This window comes from Aedes albopictus, chromosome 3 (genome assembly GCF_035046485.1).
Source record: "Aedes albopictus strain Foshan chromosome 3, AalbF5, whole genome shotgun sequence".
Classification (NCBI taxonomy): domain Eukaryota; kingdom Metazoa; phylum Arthropoda; class Insecta; order Diptera; family Culicidae; genus Aedes; species Aedes albopictus.
This window is the reverse complement of record NC_085138.1, coordinates 279,427,079-279,452,078: the sequence shown is the minus strand read 5'-3', so window position 1 is coordinate 279,452,078 and position 25,000 is coordinate 279,427,079. Positions and strand designations below refer to the sequence as shown.

The 25,000-nt window shown below is 37.8% G+C and overlaps 3 protein-coding genes across 4 annotated transcripts in view; all 3 read left to right on the top strand.

The window, feature by feature from the left end:
* Positions 1-25,000, top strand: part of LOC109420362 (protein Fe65 homolog) — a 408,519-nt gene that overhangs the window by 37,379 nt on the left and 346,140 nt on the right. The window lies entirely within an intron of this gene.
* On the top strand, positions 12,047-14,209 carry LOC134291235 (uncharacterized). The gene is made up of 6 exons (XM_062858739.1): positions 12,047-12,268; positions 12,323-12,450; positions 12,508-12,798; positions 12,857-13,043; positions 13,334-13,681; positions 13,746-14,209. The coding sequence occupies exons 1-6, from the start codon at positions 12,142-12,144 to the stop codon at positions 14,207-14,209; spliced, it is 1,545 nt and encodes a 514-aa protein (XP_062714723.1). The 5' UTR covers positions 12,047-12,141.
* LOC109409192 (uncharacterized) lies at positions 16,524-18,686 on the top strand. Its single transcript, XM_029852434.2, has 6 exons — positions 16,524-16,745; positions 16,800-16,927; positions 16,985-17,275; positions 17,334-17,520; positions 17,811-18,158; positions 18,223-18,686. The coding sequence occupies exons 1-6, from the start codon at positions 16,619-16,621 to the stop codon at positions 18,684-18,686; spliced, it is 1,545 nt and encodes a 514-aa protein (XP_029708294.2). The 5' UTR covers positions 16,524-16,618.

Here is a 25,000-nt window from a genome sequence, read left to right as displayed (position 1 = left end):
CAAGGGAATAGGATCGTCTTTATGCGTTAAGCGTACCACAATTGTTTCAAAAGGGCACTATAATAACACATAAACAGTAAAGAGAGCCTACAGCTCCTTACAAGAACAACAGAACGTCCTGAAGATTCAGGATTCTGAAGTCAGTTTCCTTAGTAAGTGTTTACCGAGTCGGAAACGCAGTTGACCTTCTCACGTACTTACCGATCAGGCTAAGGCCTGGGTGGCCTCTGCTGTACATAGTAGTCGTCTCCATTCCACTCGGTCCATGGCTGTTTGTCTCCAGTTTCGCATACTGCGTAGGGTTCGCAGATCGTCCTCCACTTGGTCAACCCACCTAGCTCGCTGCGCTCCACGTCTTCTTGTGCCGGTCGGATGACTCTCGAGAAACATTTTAGTCGGGTTGCTATCCGACATCCTGATGACGTGACCCGCCCACCGTAGCCTCCAAATTTTCGCGGTATGGACGATGGTTGATTCTCTCAGCAGCTGATGCAGCTCATGGTTCATTCGCCTTCTCCAAGTCCCGTCTTCCATCTGCACTCCGCCGTAGATGGTACACAACACCAAGGGCGTAGCCAGATTTTCGGCCAGGGGAGGGCGAGCACCCTTACACTGAAAACCCCTTTGCAGTAACAAGGAGTTCAAATATACTTCATCATTAAAAAAAAATAAAAGTGAAGTATGAAATATGGATGATTAACAGAAATGGTTCAATGGAAGAATCACATACATATGATTATAATCCTGAGAAATCCCTCAAGATATTGCTTCAGGAATTTCTTAACAAATGCCATCATGAATTTGAATTTATCCAGCAGTTTCTCCAGAAATTTCTTTAATATTTTTCCAGGTTATTTTAATGTAGATATTCCAGCAGAAATTGCCTTCGGAAAACTTGCAGTAATTCCGTTGGGAATACCTTCAGAAATTTCTTCAATAATTCCTCCAGAAGTTTTATTGCGAATTTCACCATGCATTCTTTTGAGAATTTCTTCAGTAATTCTTTACAATCTTAATTCCACCAGAAATCCGTTTGAGAAGCTCCAGAAAATACTTTAAGAATTTCTCCGGAAATTCTTTCAAAAATTCCAATCAAACTAAGATTTCTTTTCTTGAGGAATACCTTAATAAATTTTTGGAGAAATCTCTTCGAAAAATCCTTTAATGAATTCCTTCGGAATTACCGGAAAAAAATCTTTGCAAATTTCTAAAGGAATTCCTTCGGAAATTCATGGAGGAATATCTTTGGAAGTTGCTAGAGGAATGCATTCGGAAATTTTTAAAGGAATCAATTAAAAAATAATTTCAGGAATTTATTTCGAAAATCCTTGAGGAATTCCACCGGAAATTCCTTGACAAATTCTTCAGAAGTTTCTTGAGGAATTTCTTCATTTCTAAAGCTCCTTGAGAAATTCCATAAGACATTCCTTCGAGAGTTCTTCTAAGATTTCCTTTAGAAGATTCTTCGGGAATTCCTTGAGGAATTTCTTTGAAATAGATTTGGAATACTCCTTGAGGAACTCCTTCGGAGTTTTCGTGAGGAATTCTTCCGAACATTCCTTGAGGAATACCTTCAAAAATTCTTGGAGGAATTCATCCGGAAATTTCTGTGAGAATTCCTTCCCAAATTCCTGAAGCAATTCTTTCGAAAGTATTGAAAAAAATTCCACTAAAAGTCTCATAAGATATCCCTTCTGAAATTTCATAAGGAAATTCTTTAAAAATCTTTCAAAACTTCCTTGAAAAAATATTTCGGAAATTCATGAAGAAATGCTTTTTGTGATTTTTTATTTCCTAGAGGAACTCATTCGGAAATTCTTTGAAGAATTCCTTTAAAAAAACCTAGATAAGGAAAATTCGGAAATTGTTAAAGGAGTTCGTTTGGAATTTTTTTTGACATATGTCTGAAATGTCTTATGGAATACCTTCGGAAATTTCGTGATAAATTGTTTGACAAGTTCGTTGAGGATTTTTTTCGGTATTTTTTATAAATCTTTACGAAATTCCTCAAGGAATTCCAGCGAAAGATGCTTGAGAAGTTTCTTCGGAAATTCCTCAAGAAATTCCTTGAAAAATGTATTGCGGAACTCCTACGAAAATTTGAGAAACTTCTTCAAACATTCCTTCAGAAACACGTTTAGGGATTAAGTGAGGAAACCCTAAGGAAATTTTTTGAGGACAACCGTCAAAAATTTTTGGAGGAATTCATTCGGAAATTTTTGGAGGTATTTCAAGGCAAATCCATAAGAAATTTCTTTGGAAATTCCGGGAGGGATTTCTTTGGAAATTCGTAGAGGAATTCCTTCGGAAATTCAGGAGAAAATCCTTTGAAAATTCCTGGAGGAATTCCTACGGAAATTCCTGGACAAACTCCTCCGGAAACTCATGGAGGAATTCTTCGGGAAAATCCTGGAGGAATTCCCTCGGAAATTCTTGGAGGAATTCCTTCGAGAATTCGTGGAGGATTTCCTTCGGGAATTCCTGGAGAAATTTCTTCGGAAATTGCTGGAGTAATTCCTTCGGAAATACCTGGAGAAATTTCTGGAGGAATTCCTTCGGAAATTCATGCAGGAATTCCTTGAGGAAATCCTTGAGCGATTCCTCCAAAAGTCCTGGAGGAATTCCTTCTAAAATTTATGGAGGAACTCCTTCGGAAATTCGTGAAGGAATTCCTGGAGAAATTCTTTCGAAAATTCCTGGTGGAATTCTTTCGGACATTCATGAGAGAATTCCTTCGGAAATTCCGGCAGGAAATCCTTTGAAAATTCCACGTGAAATTCCTTTGAAAATCCCTGGAGGAATTCCACCGGAAATTACTGCAAGAATTCCCTCGGAAATTCCAGGAGGAATTCCTTCGGAAATTGCTGGAAGATTTCCTTCGGAATTTCCTGAAGGAGTTCCTTCGGAAATTTATGAAGGAATTACTTCGGAAATTCCAGGAGGAATTCTTTCGGTAATTGCAGAAATAATTTCTTTGAAAATTCCTGTAGGATTTCCTCCGGAAATTTCTGAAGAAATTCATCCGGACATTCATGGAGGAATTTCTCAGGAAATTCCTGGAGGAATTCCTTTGAAAATTCTTGGAGGAATTTCTTCAGAAATTTGTGAATGAATTCATTCGGAAAATTTCTGGAGCAATTCCTTCGGAAATTCATGGAGGAACTCCTTCGGAAAATGCTTTAGGATTTCCTTCGCAAAATTCCTGGAGGAATTCCTTCGGAAATTCATGGAGGAATTCCTTCGGTATTTCCTGGAGGAATTCCTTCGGAAATTCATGGAGGAATTCCTTCAGTATTTCCTGGAGGAATTCCTTCGGAAATTCGTGGAGGGATTCCGTCGGAAAATTTCTGGAGGAATTCCTTTGGAAATTCATGTAGGAATTCCTTCGGAAAATTCTTTAGAAATTCCTTCGCAAAATTCCTGGAGGAATTCATTCGGACATTCATGGAGGCATTCCTTCGGAAATTCCAGGAGGACATCCTTTAAAAATTCCAAGAGGAATGCCTTTGAAAATTCCTAGAAGAATTTCTTGGGAAATTCTTGGAGGAATTCCTCCGGAAAATCCTCGAGGAATTTCTTCGGAAATTCGTAGAGGAATTCCGTCGGAAAATTTCTGGAGGAATTCCTTCGGAAATTCATGGAGGCATCCCTTCGGAAAATCTTTTAGAAATTCCTTGGCAAAATTCCTGGAGGAATTTGTTCGGCAATTCATGGAGGAATTCCTTCGAAAATTCATGGAGGGATTTCTTCGGACATTCAGGAAGGAATTCCTTCGGAAATTCCAGGAGGAAATCCTTTGAAAATTCCAAGAGGAATTCCCTTGAAAATTCCTGGAAGAATTCCTTCGGAAATTCCTGGAGGATATCCCTCCGAAATTCCTGGAGGAATTGCCACGGAAACTCCTGGAGGAATTCTCTCAGAACTACATGGAGGAATTCATTCGGAAAATCCTGAAGGGATTCCTTCGCAAAATTCCTGGTGGAATTACATAGGAATTTCATGGAGAAATTCCTTTGGAAATATCCAAAGGAATTTCTGCACGAACTTTCAACAGAATTTCTCCTGGAATTTCTGAAGGAATTCTTCCTGGAATTTCCAAACAAAATCCTTCAGGAATTTCCAAAAGAGTTTCTCCAGGAATTTCCGAAGGAATTTCCAATGGAATTCCTCCGGGAATTTTTAAAGAAATCCCTCCAAGAATTTCCGAAGGAATTCCTCCAGGAATTTCCGAAATAATTGCTCCACGAATTTCAGAAGGAATGCATTCAAGAGATTCCGGAAGGATTTCTCCAGGAATTTCCGAAGAAATTCCCGCAAGAAATACCGAAAGAATTCCTGCAGGAATTTCCAAAGGAATTCCTCCATGAATCTTCAAACGAAATCGTCCAGCAATTTCCGAAGGAATTCCTCCCGGAATTTTCGAAAGAATTAATTCAGGAATTTTTAAAGGAATTCCTCTTGAAATTTCCAAAAATAAAATCCAAAAAGACTTTCCGAAAAAAATTCTCCAGGAATTTCCAAAGGAGTACCTCCAGGAATTTCCGAATGAATTCTTCCAGTAATTTCCGAAGAAATTATTCCAGCATTTTCCGAAGGAATTCCTCCTGGAATTTCCAAAGGAATTCGTCCAGTAATTTCCGAAGGAATTCCTCCAGGAATCATAAAAGGCATTCCTCTAAGAAGTTTAGAATGATTTTTTTTTCCAGGAATGTCCTAAGGAATTCATCCAAGAATTTCTCTATAGATTTCTGAAAGAATTCCTCCACAAATTTCCGGAGGTATTCATCCAAGATTTTTCGAGGGAACTCCCCAAGGAATTTCCGAAGGAATTCCTCCAGAAATTTCCTAAGGAACTCTTCCAGGAATTTGCGAAGGGATTCCTCCAAGAGTTTTGGAAGGAATTCCTTCTGGAATTTTTTTAAGGAATTCCTCTAGGAATTTTTGAAAGAATTGCTTCAGGAATTTCCGAAGCAATTCCTCCCGGAAATTCCGAAAGAATTCCTCCAGGAATTCCTAAAGAAATTCTTTCTGGAATTTCCGAATGAATTCCTCCAGGAATCTCCAAAGGAATTCGTCCAGCAATCTCTGAAGGAATTCCTCCCGGAATTTCTGAAAGAATTCCTCCAGAAATTTTCGAAAGTATTCATCGAAGATTTTTCGAAAAACCTCGCCAAGGAATTTTCGATGGAATTCCTTCAGTAATTTCCGAACGAAGTCCTTCAGGAATTTCCAATGGAATTTCTCCAGAAATTTCCGAAGGAATTCTTCCAGGATTTTGCGAAGGGATTCCTCCAAGAATTTTGGAAGGAATTTCCAATTAAATTCGTCCAGCAATTTCCGATGGAATTTCTTCAGGAATTTCCGAAAGAATTCCTCCAGGAATTCCTAAAGGAATTTCTCCTGGAGTTTCCGAATGAATTCCTCCGGGAATCTCCAAAGGAATTCGTCCAGCAATTTCCGAAGGAATTCCTCCCGAAATTTCTGAAAGAATTCCTCCAGGAATTTTTTGAAGGAATTCCTAATGGAATTTCCGAAGGAATTCCTCCAGGATTTCCCAAAGAATTCCTCCAGGATTTTCCGAAAGAATTCTGCTAGGAATTTCCGACGGTATTCCTCCAGGAATTTACAAAAAAACATCTAAAAAGAATTTCCGAAAAAAATCCTCCAGGAATTCCTCCAGGAATTTCTGAAGGAATTCCTCCAGGAATTTCCGAAGGAATTCCTCCAGTCATTGCCGAAGAAATTATTGCAGGAATTTCCAAAGGAATTCCTCCTGGAATTTCCAATGAAATTCGTCCAGCAATTTCCGAAGGAATTCCTCCCGGAATTTCCGAAAGAATTCCTCCAGGAATTCCTAATGGAACTCCTCCTGGAATTCCAAAGGAATTCGTCCAGCAATTTCCGAAGGAATTCCTCCCGAAATTTCTGAAAGAATTCCTCCAGGAATTTCCGAAGGAATTCCCCCAGAAATTCCGCTAGGAATTTCCGACGGAATTCCTGCAAGAATTTCCAAAAAAAAATCCAAAAAGTATTTCCGAAAAAAAATCCTGCATGACTTTCCGAAAGAATTCCTCCAGGACTTTCCGAAGGAATTCTTCCAGGAATTTCCAATGATATTCCTTCAGCAATTTCCGAAAGCATTCCTCCAGGGAGTTTGGAATTATTTTGTCCAGGAATTTCGTAAGGAATTCACCTAAGGATTTCCTCACGAATTTTTCTATGGATTTCTGAAAGAATTCCTCCAGGAATCTCCGAAGGTATTCATATTTTCCCAAGGAATTTCCGAAGGAATTGCTCCAGGATTTCCCGAAGGAATTCTTCAGGAATTTCCGATGGAATTCTTCCGGGAATTTGCGAAGGGATTCCACCAGGAATGTAGGATGGAATTCCTTCAGGAATTTCCAAAGGAATTCCTCCAGTTATTTTCGAAGGAATACCTTCAGGAATTTTCGAAGATATTCCTCCTAGAATTTCCGAAGGAATTCCTGCATACATTAAAAAAATACGAGGATGCAGGAGAATTTTATTTTTATTAGTCAAAAACAGCTCTGATCATCTAAGTTTTTCGGTTAAGTTAGAATATAGTTGCTCGGTCAGGGGGGGGGGGGGGCACGAGTGCCCATCACTCGATCCACCGTTGCCTTGATTAATCATAAGTTTATCCGGGAATCCGTATTCGTGCATAATCTGCCATAGCTCTTCTCGATCGATTGTATCATACGCCGATTTGAAATCGACGAACAAGTGATGTGTGGGCACGTTGTATTCGCGACATTTCTGCAACACCTGGCGGATGGCGAACCTCTGGTCCGTTATAGCGCGTTCACCCATGAATCCAGCCTGATATTGCCCCACGAACTCTCTTGCAATCGGTGATAGACGGCGGCATAAAATTTGAGAGAGTACCATGTAGGCAGCGCTCAGTAGTGTGATCGCGTGGTAGTTCCCGCAATCCAACTTGTCGCCCTTTTTATGGATGGGACACACGATACCTTCCATCCATTTCTCCGGGAACACTTCCTCCTCCCAAATCTTGGTAATGACCCAGTTGACCTTTTGGCGGTACGATAAAATATTGAACACGGAGGAAAAAGGACACAGCCTAAGGTCATCGACAGTTATCAAGGATGGCTGTCCACATGCTTCGATAGGGCGGCATTTGTCGAGAGACTGCTTATGGAGAACTCTACAGTGAAGACCAGTCGGAACTCTAAGCCGTGCGTGCGACGCCGCAATGCCTAGGCGCTACTCAGAAATGGACAGAACCCGGTATACTGGTGGTGTCCAGAAATCGTGGAGCTCCGAGCATCCTGCCTAAGAGCTAGGAGAAGGATACGAAGAGCTCGTACCGATGAGGGTAGAGCGGAAAGAGGTGAGGCCTACAGGGAGGCTAAACTGGCACTGAACAAAGAGATTAAAACACGCGTCGAAAATTTCTGCCAGGCAGCCAATGCGTCATGCTGGGGAGATGCCTACAGAGTAGTCATGGCCGAAGCGAAGGGAGCGTCAGCACCCCCAGAACGCTCACCCGAGATGCTGCAAAGAATCGTGGAAACGCTGTTCCCGCGCCGCGATGTACAGTACTGGCCAAAATTATAGGCAGTGATTGTGATACGATGTTTAGGTTGATAAATCTCCCTTTGAAATAGCTTTATTCAAATGCAATAATTTTGGTATTATTGTTTATTGATCACAAAATATAATTGCATTGTTTCCAACATGAGGTGAAACTTAACGAAAGAGAACGAATTTAATTCTTGAATTTGGTCGAAAATTGTCTGGCCAAAATTATAGGCACTTAAGACCTTCTTAAGAAAGTTTGATGTTCTATCTCAGACGTTAATAATAAAAATCATCAGGATTCTCAAATATTCTGTTTAGCAGAACTGTTAGTACGGTTTAGAATCGAGATCACTAATTTATGAGTTTATTTTTTGGTGTGTTTTATAAAATGTCCATGACGGGTATATCGAGATTCTTGTGATTTCTAGTTTATAAATTTGAAGTTAACAGTAAATGTCCTCCAACCGTGTCTAAATGATTTTAAGTTTGGATAAGTGGGCAACCCATCCAGAATCGGAACTCCTAGGCATTGTAATGGATTAGTTTTGATTGTGTGGCATTAAAATTTATTATTTTGAATAGTGAGGTGAAGCGTTGGCTTGTTCGTAATACATGTAGCCATCATTACGACCAAAGTTCTAATTGAGATATTTCTCGCGAACATTGAAAATGGTTCTGACATACCAAATGGCATTCAGTCTACCTTTCTATGAAACCGGCAGTCCAGCTTTTATTGAAGAATTTCAGTCTTACACACTGTTTGTATCCATAGTCCCACTTGTCGTTGTAAGTTATAGAACTACCGTAATCCGGGGTATCATTGATCAGTGGGGTAACATTGATCGGCTTGACCCACCTCATGAAATGTTCAAACAAGCATTTTACTTTGAATCAGTTTCTACTATGAAATGGTATATCGTAATCTGCTATCATTTAGCTATTAAATGACATGCAATTTATGAAAATTGAATTTCATAAACATTGAATTAAATCGATTTTTCCATAACTGTGTTTCGTAACGCAATGAGATACACTGTCAAACATTCATGCTTGGCGTGAATACTAGATATAATATGAGGTTCGAAATCACTGTATTACTTCAATATGATATCCTAGAGTTGGATTTAATAAACGAAACTTTTATGAAAATGCTATTTTTCAGTAAAATATACGATTTATTAAAAGTCGGCTATCAATTCCTTAAGCCATTGCCTACCTTTAGGCGGTATTCGTGGTTTAGAAGATGTTAATCCTAAAATAACTTAAAAAGTACATTATTTGTAAGAATTTGGACAACATATTCGAAATCAGCGACCCTGAATTTAGTAAGTAAGGGTATTTTCAACACAAATGAACATTGATCACTGACATGATCAATGTTACCCCAAATCAACACAATCAAAAATTTGATTTAAAAACCTATTTAAACATGTTTTAAAGTTTTACAATACTTTTTCGAGTAGCTTAACACAATCTCAGAGGGCCAGTACTTCTTTTAAAAATATAATACATGTAACATTTGCTTTAACAAGAGAATTATTCAAGAAAGATCGAAAATTCTGATCAATGTTACCCCGGATTACGGTACTCAAAAAAGCGGTGTCCAGTTCGATACAACAAACAGATTACCAACGCCTCGAATGGAGCCGAAAATATGTCTATTGGAACAAAATACAATGGTATCATGTTGTTTTGATTGATTTTATTGCTTTTGAGGAAATTCACTGGAATATGGGGTGTCTGTTAGGTGGAGAGTAGAATAACGCCATATACCACTTAGCATCCAAGTACGATTGCAAAGAGGTGGAGTAGTAATAGTGTGTGGGTATATATTTTCTGCACAAAATATTGATCCCCTGATTTTATATAAGGGTATGCTGAATGCCAAAAGATATATCATCACCCTATCTATTGTCTAAGATAAACACTTTGATGAAAACTTTAGTTATAATGGTGATAAATGGTACTTCCAGCAAGACAATGATTCATATCACATGTTGAAATATCAATTCTTTGGTTTCAAAGCCATGAATTTCCTGTCCCAGCGTAATCGCCAACTAGCCTAGACAACAACCGTATTGAGAACACTTGAAGAATATTGATCATCAGTTGTAAAATTATCAAACTAAAAATTGCCAGGTACTCGTTGGAGCCTTCATAGGTATTTGATCAAAATACACCAAACGCCAATGGCCTAAACTAGTGATCCCGATTCCAAACCGTGTCAAAAGAACATTGAAAGCTCGAGGAAGTATTATAACCTCAATTTCAAGTAGTTACAGAAATAAGATATCACACTGTCTTTAGCAGGTTCACATAGTGCCTATAATTTTGGCCAGGTAGTTTTTGACCAATTTCAATATTTTGATTTTATTTTCTTCATTGATAATCGTTTGAAGTAAGAAACGTTGTATTGTTATTACGTAGTCAATAAACAATAATACAAAAATTATTGCATTTGAATAAAGCTATCTCAGAGGGAGATTCATCCACCTAAACATCGTATCATCACCACTGCCTATAATTTTGGCCAGTACTGTACATAAACCATGGACTGTCTTTTGTTTTTCTATCGGATATTTTGTCTAATTCAGATAGATCCACCAGATAGATAAGATATTTTCACCACTTCCATAAGCATTAGCGGATTACTTTATGCTCTGGCTTATTTTACCGGTCCAAAAATATTTCTTTACAATAGGGGGATTCACTTACAGGGCTGTTACAAAAGTGTCGATTTGGAAACCGCAAAATCCGCGCCAAGCCATGTGAAATCCGCGCCGAGGTTATCAAAAGCGCGCAAGCACAAAAACATATGGTTTTGATGACTGAAGTTCATAAAAAGCCAAACATTTGTTACACTCTAGATGAAGAGCATTTCTAATTATAAATTGATTTTGAAGTATTATTAATCTATGCTTTAGATGATAACTTATACATCAAACAATCATTGAAAAATGTTGTAAACAGGCCATTTTTTTTTTAAATTGGAATAAAAAGTTTTGAATCGATAGTTCTTTGATTGTTTAGGGGCTGTTCATAAACCACGTAGACCAAATTTTGGCCATATCAGACACCCCCTCCCCCTCGTAGACTTTCGTTACACATTTAAAAAAAATGTATGGAGCGTAGAATTTTGCCTAGCCTAATTCTATCATAATTTTAGCAAAAAAGTCGATTCGACATAAAATCCACAAATAACTGATTCAGGAATTTCGTGAGTTCCGTTAAACTCATCCATAATAAATGAAAAAAGTCCAGCATGTTAAAAAAATCGCTAGTTTTTCCAAAGCTTTATCCATGGAATTTTCTGAGAATGTAATAATAAAAATCTTCAGGGCGTCTTACCTTGTATCTTTTTTTAGGAATTTCCGAATTTAGACGACATACTGTGTCAGAAAACCAATCAGATTGATTTGTCACGACACAGTCTACAAAATCAATATTTTCTTTACGAGATTCTATTGAATGTGACTACCAAATTTCCGATAGGCGTCTTTAACAAATTCCATAAACAAATAGCTTTCAGTATCACCAATAAAGCCCAGTCCCATAACTAATTTGAAAATGTTCATTACATATTTTTACTGATTGATTGAGCCTCATGTCTAAATATTTAATGTAAGTGCATTTGATAACGATTTCCGCAAAATCCGCGCCGAAATTAGCAAAAACGCGCGAAATCCGCGCGAAACGCAAAAATCGCGAAAAACGCAAAATCCGCGCCACGTGTAACAGCCCTGACTTAACAGCGTAAACTGATTAAACTGATTAAACATCGCGATCACCAAGGCAATCTTTGATTATTTCATTCGCAAAATCATGAAACATTTCAAATAAGCAGAAAATCATGGCTTACGCATCAATTTAATCTGTTTAGTGAGTACCCCTAATATTTTTTTAGTATTGTTGCAACATTTTATTTGTGTTCATGAATATTAGTAATTTTTGGAAAGATGTTTAGGCGAAATAGAGATGTAAAATAGCCCCTAATCAGCTTCCAGTGTACTTGTTTTGCAAAATTCTGAAGTTTAACATGTCGTAAGGTCCCAAAACAATCCAAGACTGTCCTCTTCCCCGAGGGATCCAGGTGGCTAAATAGTGAATAAACAACTTCCGGTGTACTTGTTTTGCAAAATTATGAAGAATGATGTCTCGCGTTTAGTATCATACAGGCGTATCTACAATGATCGATTTCTCTTAATCGATTTTCTCTTCGGATTATTCCGCAAATTACGACCAACATTACACGCAGAAAAATATCACAAGGTCGAATCTAAGAACACAATGATTAGAATCAATTATTTTTGTACATTTTGAAACAAATACTATATTTTATTATTTCTAAGCATGCATTTTTTAGAAACAACAAAAATTCGAGTTGAATCAAAAATTGCATTTTAATTATGATTTCAACCGATCGCAATTATTGCTTCAACAATGCAGTTTTGTAGAATCAACAAAACTTTTGTTCAAACCAATAAATTTTAATTTTCGACTTTAAAATTTGTTCCGGTGTATAAGATTGGAAGCAAAATACGGCCGCCATCTTGTAGTTGTCAAGTCAAATAAACAAAAATGTCGAACGCGGAACCGAAAATCGAAGAGCTGGTGGAGGTTGAAAGCCTCGACGAAGAAACCGCAGAATTTATCGCAGTACTTGAAAGTTTTGGTTCGTCGGATACTATTATCAACGCTTTTTTGGGTAAGTTTATATCGTTTGAACTAGATTAGAATAAACATTCAATATTGTTTTCAGCAAATCAGTACACAATCGACACACTGCGAATCATCGAGCGGCAGGAGGTGGAAGAGCTTATTCCGCAGCCTTTCTTGGCGGAAAGGACGAAGTTTATACACGGCCTCAACGAGTGGAGAAAGCAGAAGGTAATGTGTACTAGATGCCGAAATAATAGTCAATCGGATTAATTTCTTCTATCACAGAATCTCCCTCTTCTCTCCGGAACTGGAAATCCTCCTGCGGTATCGCTGCCGCCGGCTATACCGGAATTATCGAGAGAAACGTGTACCGCCGCATATTTCCTCCGATCGTCAGCAAAAGGCCAGGCAATCCTGAACAAATACGCCGAGAGTCCGTTTCTGACCAGAACTGATAAAAAATCGATTACGCAGATTGTGGTGGACGAATTCAAAGATCGTTTTTCGAAGCTAACCTCTTCCGAACTGGAGCAAAGGGCGATTGAGTTGTCGAAACTATTTCCGAGTGAACCGAAGGTAAGTTCTTTTGGTGATGTTTATTACCTAAGATTAATATAACCACATTACTTTACAGGAAGTGTGGTATCAATCCCCGTGGAGCACCGACGGCGTTGGCCGAAGGATTAAGATCAGGAAGCAGGCTAAGGGAAGATTGTACGACCGTAATATAAATTACAAACCAGTCGGCGTGAATAACCTCCAGCCGCCGCCATCCGGAAGTGACGCAGGACAATCAGCAGAGGAAATCACCGACGAACAAAGTAAGTACTCGAGGCAAAAATTTGTTAATTATCGAGCAGTCGCGTCTACGACCAGCATCAGCGACACTACGCTTATGCTGTGTGCCACTTAAGTGTTTATTTTTATTGCGTGTGTACACAAATGATCTATCCACTTTTCATGTTTGCTATGTTATTTTATATTAGTTTAAAACAGTTGTCCAATTTATCAGTTCAAGAGAGACGCAAACATTCAAAGCTTTTTCTAATAAATCTTTATCAATTGAAATAAAATTATTACTAAAATCATAATAACAATAACCTGCATTTAGTTTCAGAGTATCAACAGACCAAGAAATGGATTGTGCATAATCAGGATGAGTGGGAGGAGTTGAAGACTAAATGGAAACAAACAGCCCGATTGAGAATTTACGAACTGTCAAAGAACACCAGCAAAACCGCTGCGTCTATTCTCTCTGAGTACTCAGTGTTTCGCAATCATCAAGCCTATCAGCTGGTACAGATTGATTTCCAGCAGCGATTTCCAGACAAGGAGAAGCTACTTTTTGATCGTTGGGATCAATTTCTCACGGGGGTCCTCCCAATATTGGAGGCTGAAGTTAACGATGCAGAAGGAAAGGAATTGCTTAATCATTTGAGGGCTCAGGATATAACAACTGGTAATTATTGTTTTATTAAAACATATGAATAATTTATAAATTGGTAATAAGCTTTTCTTTTTAGATGGTCAAGGTTTCATAACAGTTTTGCTGCTGGCTCACATACTGCCAAGCCCGGTACTGACGTTTGCGCAGAAGCGACGTTGGAAGCCTTCAATCGTGGAGTCCCGTGACAGCGTGATAATACAGGTCGACAATTTGGCGGAACTACGGACAACCTTGAACAAATATTTCAACTCCTGTCGTGAAAAGGGAATAGACTCAACGCCTTTCATCGTTGTTCATGGAAGTGATCCAAAACATCCGGAAGGATTCTCAGTCTGGAACAATGTAGTGGCGTATAAATTGCCAAATCTGCAGAAAGCACTTGACGTTTGCGTGAAGCTGTTCAAAACCTACGACATTCCGTTTCCACGACAATCATCTTTGATTTGGAATCTGCTGGCTACGTTCCTCTACGGCTTTGACGCCCCAGCGGATCAAATTCATATCGCTGCCCTTTGCTCATCGATTTCGTCAAACAACTGATCTGCAATATGATCCACTGCATAGTTCCACGATGTAATTGGAAAAATAGCTCGATTGAACGGTTATATGATCACTTAAATAAATACCACGGAAGTCTCAAAGTTTACGAATGTAATTCAGGAAAATGTACCAGAAAGTTCAACGTGAAGTCCTCGTTTTTACGTCATTTCAAAACGCATTTCAACGAAACACCATGTACTGGAATCGCCGAATCAATCGAGCAGTCATCAACGCAGTCATCCACTACCGAACCAACCAATTTTACCACTGCATACGCCGAAAACGACCCAACTACAAGCCATACCCCAAGTGAACCGAAAGAAATCAATGCTCCAAGTCTCCGATTAGAAGAAGACCTGTTATATAGGACCGAATTGAATGTTCTGCTTCAGAAAATGCAGCATGCATCTATAGACTTCAACCTGAAATATTTGAATGAAAACACGATTCCCCGAAAAATTGTATTTGATATTCAGAAAGACATCAAATCAAAAATCATCGATCCATTTTCTGAAGCGGTTGACGTTATGCAATCGCTTGGTTTGGTAACCGAAGAAGGTAGACATATTTTCAATCAAATGCTGTCAGCGGTTAACGAAGTAGAATCTGAGTATAAGTACCTAGCAAAGTTGAAGGAGTTGGATTTGTACGTCGATCCCAGGGAATTTGTTATAAGTAATGAACTTCGACCTGGTATTGTACATAATGAACAGATGTTGGATAGCAATCCCGTAACAGGTAAGCGATAATTTAAATCAATTTAGTTACATCTAAGCTTTTACACTTTATTTTTCTCTGATTTCGTACGCTTTCATACTATCAATAATATATACTTCATTATATACTATTCAAATTTTAAATGATCTAAAAAAAACAGCGCATATTAAAAAACGAGCGTAAATAAATAGTAAATTATTGAAAACGATAGGCTTTTGAAGAATGTGGGTTGGGTTTTCTGTTAGATATGATGGGTACAGTAATTGCGTTGTGCATAATTATTTTTTATTGAAATATATTACAGGTGTTCTTCTGCCAGTCAAATTTACCTTGAGGAAATATTTAGAATCGGAAGGAGTCATGGACACCCTGATGAGCAACATTCTACCCTCTGCAGATGGTTATATTCGGAGTATACTGGATGGCAGTGTTTGGAAATCTAGAACTGCAGGACTAGAATCGAGGGTCATCATCCCGCTAAACCTATTTTTCGACGACTTCACTACCACCGATACTGTCTCACCTCATGCAGCGCGTACATCTATATGTGGAATTTACTGTTACATCCCATGTCTTCCTTCGAATGTTCTGACAAAGTTGGAGAACATACTTGTCGTCGGTTATGTACTATCAGAAGACCGAAAGGAGTATAACAATGATCAGTTGCTCAGTAACTTAGTTAGTTCACTAATCGAATTGGAAACAAAAGGTCTAGAAATCAGTTTTAGAAAAGAAAACATCACAGTTTATTTTATGCTAGGAAATATTACTGGAGACAACTTAGGATTATCAGGTATCCTAGATTTGGTAGAGTCGGCACGAGCTAATTTCTATTGTAGGTTGTGCAAACGAAATCGAGAGCAAAGAGAAAAGGACACAGTTGAGTATATAGATAGTTTCAGAACGATTGAGAATTATCAGGAGGATTTGCTCAAGGATGAAGTATCGACAACGGGCATCAAAAGTAACAGCGTTTTTAACATAATACCATCTTTCCATGTAGTTCTTAATGTTTACTTTGATATGATGCACGATCTCTGGGAAGGAGTATGTGTGTATGGCTTAGGACACTATTTCCATTATTTTATCAAAATCAAAAAATGCTTCACTCTAGACGATTTGAATTACAGAAAAAATCTTTTTGTATTTGGAAAACACAACTCATCTAACATTCCAGATGACATAAAAGATATAAATATTTCAAAATGCAAAGTTAAAATGACGGCTAGTGAAATAAAAACTCTAGTTACGTTCTTGCCACTAATCGTAGGAAATTTAGTACCTGAGGATGATCCAGTATGGAAACATTTCTGCATATTGCTCAAAATATGTAACATATTAATGCTCCGCGAAATATCATTACACGCAGAAAAATATCACAAGGTCGAATCTAAGAACACAATGATTAGAATCAATTATTTTTGTACATTTTGAAACAAATACTATATTTTATTATTTCTAAGCATGCATTTTTTAGAAACAACAAAAATTCGAGTTGAATCAAAAATTGCATTTTAATTATGATTTCAACCGATCGCAATTATTGCTTCAACAATGCAGTTTTGTAGAATCAACAAAACTTTTGTTCAAACCAATAAATTTTAATTTTCGACTTTAAAATTTGTTCCGGTGTATAAGATTGGAAGCAAAATACGGCCGCCATCTTGTAGTTGTCAAGTCAAATAAACAAAAATGTCGAACGCGGAACCGAAAATCGAAGAGCTGGTGGAGGTTGAAAGCCTCGACGAAGAAACCGCAGAATTTATCGCAGTACTTGAAAGTTTTGGTTCGTCGGATACTATTATCAACGCTTTTTTGGGTAAGTTTATATCGTTTGAACTAGATTAGAATAAACATTCAATATTGTTTTCAGCAAATCAGTACACAATCGACACACTGCGAATCATCGAGCGGCAGGAGGTGGAAGAGCTTATTCCGCAGCCTTTCTTGGCGGAAAGGACGAAGTTTATACACGGCCTCAACGAGTGGAGAAAGCAGAAGGTAATGTGTACTAGATGCCGAAATAATAGTCAATCGGATTAATTTCTTCTATCACAGAATCTCCCTCTTCTCTCCGGAACTGGAAATCCTCCTGCGGTATCGCTGCCGCCGGCTATACCGGAATTATCGAGAGAAACGTGTACCGCCGCATATTTCCTCCGATCGTCAGCAAAAGGCCAGGCAATCCTGAACAAATACGCCGAGAGTCCGTTTCTGACCAGAACTGATAAAAAATCGATTACGCAGATTGTGGTGGACGAATTCAAAGATCGTTTTTCGAAGCTAACCTCTTCCGAACTGGAGCAAAGGGCGATTGAGTTGTCGAAACTATTTCCGAGTGAACCGAAGGTAAGTTCTTTTGGTGATGTTTATTACCTAAGATTAATATAACCACATTACTTTACAGGAAGTGTGGTATCAATCCCCGTGGAGCACCGACGGCGTTGGCCGAAGGATTAAGATCAGGAAGCAGGCTAAGGGAAGATTGTACGACCGTAATATAAATTACAAACCAGTCGGCGTGAATAACCTCCAGCCGCCGCCATCCGGAAGTGACGCAGGACAATCAGCAGAGGAAATCACCGACGAACAAAGTAAGTACTCGAGGCAAAAATTTGTTAATTATCGAGCAGTCGCGTCTACGACCAGCATCAGCGACACTACGCTTATGCTGTGTGCCACTTAAGTGTTTATTTTTATTGCGTGTGTACACAAATGATCTATCCACTTTTCATGTTTGCTATGTTATTTTATATTAGTTTAAAACAGTTGTCCAATTTATCAGTTCAAGAGAGACGCAAACATTCAAAGCTTTTTCTAATAAATCTTTATCAATTGAAATAAAATTATTACTAAAATCATAATAACAATAACCTGCATTTAGTTTCAGAGTATCAACAGACCAAGAAATGGATTGTGCATAATCAGGATGAGTGGGAGGAGTTGAAGACTAAATGGAAACAAACAGCCCGATTGAGAATTTACGAACTGTCAAAGAACACCAGCAAAACCGCTGCGTCTATTCTCTCTGAGTACTCAGTGTTTCGCAATCATCAAGCCTATCAGCTGGTACAGATTGATTTCCAGCAGCGATTTCCAGACAAGGAGAAGCTACTTTTTGATCGTTGGGATCAATTTCTCACGGGGGTCCTCCCAATATTGGAGGCTGAAGTTAACGATGCAGAAGGAAAGGAATTGCTTAATCATTTGAGGGCTCAGGATATAACAACTGGTAATTATTGTTTTATTAAAACATATGAATAATTTATAAATTGGTAATAAGCTTTTCTTTTTAGATGGTCAAGGTTTCATAACAGTTTTGCTGCTGGCTCACATACTGCCAAGCCCGGTACTGACGTTTGCGCAGAAGCGACGTTGGAAGCCTTCAATCGTGGAGTCCCGTGACAGCGTGATAATACAGGTCGACAATTTGGCGGAACTACGGACAACCTTGAACAAATATTTCAACTCCTGTCGTGAAAAGGGAATAGACTCAACGCCTTTCATCGTTGTTCATGGAAGTGATCCAAAACATCCGGAAGGATTCTCAGTCTGGAACAATGTAGTGGCGTATAAATTGCCAAATCTGCAGAAAGCACTTGACGTTTGCGTGAAGCTGTTCAAAACCTACGACATTCCGTTTCCACGACAATCATCTTTGATTTGGAATCTGCTGGCTACGTTCCTCTACGGCTTTGACGCCCCAGCGGATCAAATTCATATCGCTGCCCTTTGCTCATCGATTTCGTCAAACAACTGATCTGCAATATGATCCACTGCATAGTTCCACGATGTAATTGGAAAAATAGCTCGATTGAACGGTTATATGATCACTTAAATAAATACCACGGAAGTCTCAAAGTTTACGAATGTAATTCAGGAAAATGTACCAGAAAGTTCAACGTGAAGTCCTCGTTTTTACGTCATTTCAAAACGCATTTCAACGAAACACCATGTACTGGAATCGCCGAATCAATCGAGCAGTCATCAACGCAGTCATCCACTACCGAACCAACCAATTTTACCACTGCATACGCCGAAAACGACCCAACTACAAGCCATACCCCAAGTGAACCGAAAGAAATCAATGCTCCAAGTCTCCGATTAGAAGAAGACCTGTTATATAGGACCGAATTGAATGTTCTGCTTCAGAAAATGCAGCATGCATCTATAGACTTCAACCTGAAATATTTGAATGAAAACACGATTCCCCGAAAAATTGTATTTGATATTCAGAAAGACATCAAATCAAAAATCATCGATCCATTTTCTGAAGCGGTTGACGTTATGCAATCGCTTGGTTTGGTAACCGAAGAAGGTAGACATATTTTCAATCAAATGCTGTCAGCGGTTAACGAAGTAGAATCTGAGTATAAGTACCTAGCAAAGTTGAAGGAGTTGGATTTGTACGTCGATCCCAGGGAATTTGTTATAAGTAATGAACTTCGACCTGGTATTGTACATAATGAACAGATGTTGGATAGCAATCCCGTAACAGGTAAGCGATAATTTAAATCAATTTAGTTACATCTAAGCTTTTACACTTTATTTTTCTCTGATTTCGTACGCTTTCATACTATCAATAATATATACTTCATTATATACTATTCAAATTTTAAATGATCTAAAAAAAACAGCGCATATTAAAAAACGAGCGTAAATAAATAGTAAATTATTGAAAACGATAGGCTTTTGAAGAATGTGGGTTGGGTTTTCTGTTAGATATGATGGGTACAGTAATTGCGTTGTGCATAATTATTTTTTATTGAAATATATTACAGGTGTTCTTCTGCCAGTCAAATTTACCTTGAGGAAATATTTAGAATCGGAAGGAGTCATGGACACCCTGATGAGCAACATTCTACCCTCTGCAGATGGTTATATTCGGAGTATACTGGATGGCAGTGTTTGGAAATCTAGAACTGCAGGACTAGAATCGAGGGTCATCATCCCGCTAAACCTATTTTTCGACGACTTCACTACCACCGATACTGTCTCACCTCATGCAGCGCGTACATCTATATGTGGAATTTACTGTTACATCCCATGTCTTCCTTCGAATGTTCTGACAAAGTTGGAGAACATACTTGTCGTCGGTTATGTACTATCAGAAGACCGAAAGGAGTATAACAATGATCAGTTGCTCAGTAACTTAGTTAGTTCACTAATCGAATTGGAAACAAAAGGTCTAGAAATCAGTTTTAGAAAAGAAAACATCACAGTTTATTTTATGCTAGGAAATATTACTGGAGACAACTTAGGATTATCAGGTATCCTAGATTTGGTAGAGTCGGCACGAGCTAATTTCTATTGTAGGTTGTGCAAACGAAATCGAGAGCAAAGAGAAAAGGACACAGTTGAGTATATAGATAGTTTCAGAACGATTGAGAATTATCAGGAGGATTTGCTCAAGGATGAAGTATCGACAACGGGCATCAAAAGTAACAGCGTTTTTAACATAATACCATCTTTCCATGTAGTTCTTAATGTTTACTTTGATATGATGCACGATCTCTGGGAAGGAGTATGTGTGTATGGCTTAGGACACTATTTCCATTATTTTATCAAAATCAAAAAATGCTTCACTCTAGACGATTTGAATTACAGAAAAAATCTTTTTGTATTTGGAAAACACAACTCATCTAACATTCCAGATGACATAAAAGATATAAATATTTCAAAATGCAAAGTTAAAATGACGGCTAGTGAAATAAAAACTCTAGTTACGTTCTTGCCACTAATCGTAGGAAATTTAGTACCTGAGGATGATCCAGTATGGAAACATTTCTGCATATTGCTCAAAATATGTAACATATTAATGCTCCGCGAAATATCATTAGATCATTTAAAAATTTTGAGAGAGCTTGTAAATACGCATCATGAACAATATACAACCCTTTTTAACGATTGTCTCAAGCCAAAACACCACAACATTGTTCATTACGCAACTTTTATTCTATGCTCAGGCACTCCTCGTCATCAATGGACTATGCGAGGAGAAGCGAAGCATCGAGAAGCCAAGCAATATAGTAGAGTGAACAATAACAAAATCAATCTGTGTAAATCTCTTGGTATTAAAGCTAGCCTGAAATTTGCTTTCAACGTATTTAATAATTCATTTATTTCGTCCACAATTGATCTGTCTAAGTCAAAATTATCGGTCATGCATCTTAAACGCGAATATGCTGGACTTCTCACTAATGATTACAAAATAGACAGTAACGCGGTAAAATACGTCGACAAGTTTTGGAAGTATGGATTAGAATTTTCAAAAAACACAATATTTTATGTACGACAAAACGAACTGATAAGTATTTATGAATTGGAGGATATACTGTTAAACAACGATGAAAAGTTGATAATTATTTGTCGCAATATTCATTCACATGGTTTCAATGAACACTTCCAGTCGTTTGAAGTTTATAAAACAATGATTGTTACTGTTGTTGTCGACATAGAGATCTTAGAAACTTGTATAGTTGATTTACATAAGTTAGAAGATAAGTTGTATCTACGTTGTTGTAACTTGATAAAAATAATAAATAATGTCTGAACATAAATTGGGAGTAAACTTTACTACAAGGCGCAGTTTTTTGCAAAGGGATTCAATTTTGTCAAAGAACAAAATTGAATTCCTTGCAAAATTACGGCGCCTTGTTGCAACTTTTGATACATTTAACAAAAAAAACTTTTCAAACTCAACAAATCTGCTTTTTGAATCAATGTTTCGCATTTGTTGAAACAAAAATATTTTTTTTAGAAGCAAACGCACTATTTTGTCGTTTTAAACTGATCGCAGTTGTTGATGCAAAAATATATATTCATTAAATTTACAAATCATATTTTAGTTTCAACAATACTATGCTTTGTTTTTGACAGCTAGTCGATTTTAGGCAATTTTAGAATCAACAATTTTCGTTTTTAGAAATGACTGGGTACATTTATTGAATCAAAAGAAATTATTGGTAAGCCCTGAGTCTACAATATTATTTGTTGAATCTATTCGTATTTCTTTTATATTTACAATATATTTCTCTGCGTGTAGATCATTTAAAAATTTTGAGAGAGCTTGTAAATACGCATCATGAACAATATACAACCCTTTTTAACGATTGTCTCAAGCCAAAACACCACAACATTGTTCATTACGCAACTTTTATTCTATGCTCAGGCACTCCTCGTCATCAATGGACTATGCGAGGAGAAGCGAAGCATCGAGAAGCCAAGCAATATAGTAGAGTGAACAATAACAAAATCAATCTGTGTAAATCTCTTGGTATTAAAGCTAGCCTGAAATTTGCTTTCAACGTATTTAATAATTCATTTATTTCGTCCACAATTGATCTGTCTAAGTCAAAATTATCGGTCATGCATCTTAAACGCGAATATGCTGGACTTCTCACTAATGATTACAAAATAGACAGTAACGCGGTAAAATACGTCGACAAGTTTTGGAAGTATGGATTAGAATTTTCAAAAAACACAATATTTTATGTACGACAAAACGAACTGATAAGTATTTATGAATTGGAGGATATACTGTTAAACAACGATGAAAAGTTGATAATTATTTGTCGCAATATTCATTCACATGGTTTCAATGAACACTTCCAGTCGTTTGAAGTTTATAAAACAATGATTGTTACTGTTGTTGTCGACATAGAGATCTTAGAAACTTGTATAGTTGATTTACATAAGTTAGAAGATAAGTTGTATCTACGTTGTTGTAACTTGATAAAAATAATAAATAATGTCTGAACATAAATTGGGAGTAAACTTTACTACAAGGCGCAGTTTTTTGCAAAGGGATTCAATTTTGTCAAAGAACAAAATTGAATTCCTTGCAAAATTACGGCGCCTTGTTGCAACTTTTGATACATTTAACAAAAAAAACTTTTCAAACTCAACAAATCTGCTTTTTGAATCAATGTTTCGCATTTGTTGAAACAAAAATATTTTTTTTAGAAGCAAACGCACTATTTTGTCGTTTTAAACTGATCGCAGTTGTTGATGCAAAAATATATATTCATTAAATTTACAAATCATATTTTAGTTTCAACAATACTATGCTTTGTTTTTGACAGCTAGTCGATTTTAGGCAATTTTAGAATCAACAATTTTCGTTTTTAGAAATGACTGGGTACATTTATTGAATCAAAAGAAATTATTGGTAAGCCCTGAGTCTACAATATTATTTGTTGAATCTATTCGTATTTCTTTTATATTTACAATATATTTCTCTGCGTGTAGGATTATATCTAGGTGTTTTTCGGAGAAGGACGACTAGGACTAGCATCTAACACAACAAAAATACCCTAAAATGATTTGCCGGCCAAGTTATTCACCAAAGAGAAAATCGATGAAGAGAAATCGATCATTGTAGATACGCCCGTATGATACTAAGCGCGAGATGTAATCGCAAGATAGGCTGTAAAAACAATCAGAAATTTGTCTCTTCCTCAGGGGACCAGGATTCGGAAAATCCCTGAAAATGGTATAGGTGCTGAAACGACTACTATAATGTACATATTTTTTATTTTAAAATCATCAGATATTCTCCTCTTCCTGTGAGAACCAAGATCCCGGAACGTTCCTGAATGTGGTCAATCAGGACCGAAGGTTCTGAAATGACTTTTAATTGACCTATTTTGCAAAATCATGAGTAATAATGTGTCGCAAGATGGGTTTCAAAAACATTCCCAAATTGTCCACTTCTCTAGGGGAACCAGGATTCCGGAACGGTTCTGAAAGTGGTTAATCTGGCCCAAAAGTTCTAAGTTGAATTCTAATGACCTATTTTACAAAATCATGAAAAACGATGTGTCGCAAGATGAGTTTTGAAAACATCCCCAAATTGTCCACTTCCCCAGGGGAACCAGGACTCCGGAACGGTCCTAAAAGTGACCTATGTGGCCCATAGGAAATCAACACGACTTCTAGTTAGCTTATTCTAATAAATAATAAAGTTTTTATAAGCTGTGAACGAATATGATTCATGTTAAGACTTTTTGTCATTTTTTGTATGGGCCACATCACTGTGCGGCGGTTTGTACAACTGGTCGATTTCCGGTCCAGGAAATAATTCCCACGCCGAACGAGGGTGTCGCAATAACGAAGAACAACGGGAGTACTACTGCAGCTGTTAGGCATTTCTCTCCCACACTGGTGGGATCGAGTATCGTGGTCATCGGTGGAGACTTCATCGTCTGGGTAGCCGCTCGATTAACGCGAGGCTGGGTTCTATTTCTACTCGAAGCTATGGCAAAACTGATTTGGTGAACGTAGGCGACAAAGAAAACTCAGTCTTGAGGGTACGCACAGTGATCGTCTGGCGATTCGATACAGTGTGGGACATGGAGGAAGACAGGCGCAGCCGAGAATCTTTGGCAGCCATCGGGAATGGTTGACTATGCGCATCTATATTCTTCAAGACCTTTACGTCCCATGCCGTGCTCTCATTGTCTGTGTTGTCGGAGTCTTCCGTTACTTTAGTTCTTCCAGACGTCGTCTAGCTCGTCACGGGCGAGATTGTCGGATACTGAACTTTCCAATAAAAGGCAATGATGATTATTGTCTTACGCCGTTACGCCCCTTATCAGTACAACAAAGCACTACCATCCAATTATATCTTGCGTTTTGTTTGATAACACGCTTATCTTCCACAGCAGAAGCACTACCGAACCAATTCAAGGTATTTGATGAGAGCAAAAGAAAAAAATCAAGACCATTACTGAAACAGAGCTCGTGAAAGTAAACACGGCTACATACCAATTTCGTTATAAAAAGCCATCCATTAGAACGGCGCAGTGATGACATCCGAATCCACAGCGAACCTTACGGAAAGGATAGAGGATCACGCAAATCAAGATGATTCTTCGAAGGAGGACAAAAATACAGAACAAGTGGATTTAAGCTTAGGAGATTTGGTAAGATGATCAAATAACTTGTAAACAAAAGTGAATACTAATAATGGAATGAGATACATTCAATCAATTCAGGTTCAATCGATCAGCCGATTAGATTTAAATAACTATGCCACCAGAAAGTCCTTTGCCCAGGGCATGCTGGATCTAG

What these genes read in the sequence shown, in the direction of transcription:
- LOC134291235 (XM_062858739.1), top strand. Translation starts at nt 12,142, where the DNA reads ATGTCGAACGCGGAACCGAAAATCGAAGAGCTGGTGGAGGTTGAAAGC. An exon ending in TATTATCAACGCTTTTTTGG is followed by an intron (nt 12,269 to 12,322) that starts GTAAGTTTATAT and finishes TATTGTTTTCAG; the next exon opens with CAAATCAGTACACAATCGAC. An exon ending in GGCTCAGGATATAACAACTG is followed by an intron (nt 13,682 to 13,745) that starts GTAATTATTGTT and finishes TTTTCTTTTTAG; the next exon opens with ATGGTCAAGGTTTCATAACA.
- LOC109409192 (XM_029852434.2), top strand. Translation starts at nt 16,619, where the DNA reads ATGTCGAACGCGGAACCGAAAATCGAAGAGCTGGTGGAGGTTGAAAGC. An exon ending in TATTATCAACGCTTTTTTGG is followed by an intron (nt 16,746 to 16,799) that starts GTAAGTTTATAT and finishes TATTGTTTTCAG; the next exon opens with CAAATCAGTACACAATCGAC. An exon ending in GGAAATCACCGACGAACAAA is followed by an intron (nt 17,521 to 17,810) that starts GTAAGTACTCGA and finishes ACCTGCATTTAG; the next exon opens with TTTCAGAGTATCAACAGACC.